This window comes from Charadrius vociferus, unplaced genomic scaffold (assembly GCF_000708025.1).
Source record: "Charadrius vociferus isolate BGI_N301 unplaced genomic scaffold, ASM70802v2 scaffold1971, whole genome shotgun sequence".
Lineage (NCBI taxonomy): Eukaryota > Metazoa > Chordata > Aves > Charadriiformes > Charadriidae > Charadrius > Charadrius vociferus.
Window position 1 is genome coordinate 1,962 of NW_009646762.1, and position 2,056 is coordinate 4,017.

Consider the following 2,056-nt stretch of genomic DNA (forward strand, 5'->3'; position numbering starts at 1 on the left):
GTGGGTGCCCGGGTGCCCCTGCCGGGGGGCTGAGGGTCTGTCTCCCAGCCGCAGTGTCCGCCCCTCAAACACCAGTCCGGTGTGAGAGCAGAGTCCTGGGGGCAGGACAGCCCCCCCAGCCGGTGACAGGAGCACGGCAGTGTCCCCAAGAGCGGCACAGGGCAGCCAGAACACCCTTCGCCATGCCAGAGCCCACTGTCCCCATAACGCCGTGAGAAGTGGCACCTTGGGGGCCTCGATGGCCGTGTAGGTGGCTCCGGGGGGCACCTGGTAGCCCTCTGTGTAGAGCTTGAAGTGATGGATGAGGGACTCCATGGAGGTCTGTGGAGAGAGGAGGGCACCGTCACCGCGGGCGCGCCGCCCGGCGCAGGCAGAAAACGCCGCCCATCTCCCGCCCGCGCCTCGGCGGCTGGTGACAGGGAACAAAGCGTGGGAACCAGGGTGGTGGCCGCGTTCACACACTATAAGGAGCACGTGGGGCGACGAGGCAGGGCACCGCCGGGTCTCCTCCCTGCCAGCCTCTGCTCTGCCAGCCCCGGCCTTCCCCAGGGCGGCTCTTTGGCCAAACCGGGGCTGGCAGAGCCGGGGCAGGGAGATCCCCTCCCACGCAGGGCTCGGGAGCAGCAAACCCCCGCGGGCACAGCGCCGCCCGCCCACGCGCTGCCCGACCTGGCAGGGGCGGCACACAGGGGTCCAGGCAGTCCCCAGCCAAGCCGGGGGAGAGATGTGGCGGCAGATAACTCCAGCAAAATCCTCAGCACGAGCGTCTAACACACCAAACCGTGTTTCCTGCTCGCCGGTGCTGACACACAGTTGGCAGCGAGACCCGGTGAGGGAAAGAAGGGTTTACCTTCATCTCTGCCCGCTTCGGAGGGGAGATTTTGGCATCGTCCACTTTGATCTCCCCCTCAGGCATCTTGTTGAGGCACTGAAGGATGATACGGAGGGACTGTCTCATCTCTTCCACACGGCACAGGTACCTGCGGGACGCCCACGCTGCTCAGGACCCGTGTCCTGCATGGTGGGCACCCCACGGGGCAGCCACGGCCTCACCGCAGGCCCACGGAGGAGGTGTGACTCTGCCGAGGCGCCCCGTGGCCCCCGGCACGCGGCGTACCTGTCGTAGCAGTCGCCCCGGGAGCCGATGGGGACGTCGAACTCCACCTGGTCGTAGACGTCGTAGGGCTGAGTCTTGCGCAGATCCCAGTGGATCCCCGAGCCCCGGAGCATCACCCCGCTGGGCAGAGGGAGGCGGGTGAGCAGCCCCATGGGGGGGGCTCAGCCCCACACCAGCCCCGAGCTCCCCCCACGCCCCAGAGAGGACCCCGACACAGGGGACAGCGGCCACGTGTCCCCCGCCTGCGCACACCCCACAGCCCCGAGCAGCTGCCACGGGAGGACGGCTTGGGGACATCAGGTGGGTAAAGCCAGGCAGGACACGGCGTCACAGCTGCTGCCACCGGGTGTCACGAGTCCCCAAGAGGGCTCCGATCAGGGGAGCAACACAGCTGGGCAGTGGCATGAGGCTGAGCCCCCGCAGGAGCCACCCGACTCACCTGAACCCGTAGTTGAGAGCCTCTTCTGCCGTTATCACCCCGATGTCGACTGTGCGGTTCTTCCAGATGCGGTTGTTCGTCAGCATCTGCGGGTAGCTGGGTGTTAGTCACCCGGGTCCCTCTCCCCGACTGTGCACCCCCTTTCCTGACACGTGTCACCTTCTCACCACTGCCAGAGGAGGAATAACCCAGCGCTGGCCATGCCCAGGGGCCAGGCAACGCGAGAGCCCCAGCCCTCAGAGTGCTGGGAAGTGGGGACTGTCCCTCTCTCCCAGGTTTTGGGCTGAATCCCGGCTCCCATCTGGCCTCACCTCCTCCACCTCGTCTATCCGCATGGAGAAGTTCTTCACGAACTCGTAGATGTCGTCCATCAGCCCCAGGGGCAGGTCCTGTGCGGGAGGAGAGGGAGGTCTGCCCGTGCACGGCCGGTGGCACCAGGGAAGCGGGCAGGGAGGCACCGGCGGGGCCGTTACCCACCCAAGGACACACAGACAGCCCAC

The 2,056-nt window shown here is 67.2% G+C and overlaps 1 protein-coding gene across 1 annotated transcript in view; it reads right to left on the reverse strand.

The window, feature by feature from the left end:
* NDUFS2 (NADH dehydrogenase (ubiquinone) Fe-S protein 2, 49kDa (NADH-coenzyme Q reductase)) overlaps nucleotides 1-2,056 on the reverse strand; it is a gene marked incomplete at both ends in the record, with an annotated part of 5,448 nt that overhangs the window by 1,878 nt on the left and 1,514 nt on the right. The window contains 5 exons of the mRNA XM_009892074.1: nucleotides 226-321; nucleotides 851-980; nucleotides 1,118-1,237; nucleotides 1,557-1,642; nucleotides 1,868-1,945. Of these exons, the coding sequence (XP_009890376.1) occupies nucleotides 226-321; nucleotides 851-980; nucleotides 1,118-1,237; nucleotides 1,557-1,642; nucleotides 1,868-1,945 (510 nt within the window). The remainder of the gene's footprint in view (nucleotides 1-225; nucleotides 322-850; nucleotides 981-1,117; nucleotides 1,238-1,556; nucleotides 1,643-1,867; nucleotides 1,946-2,056) is intronic.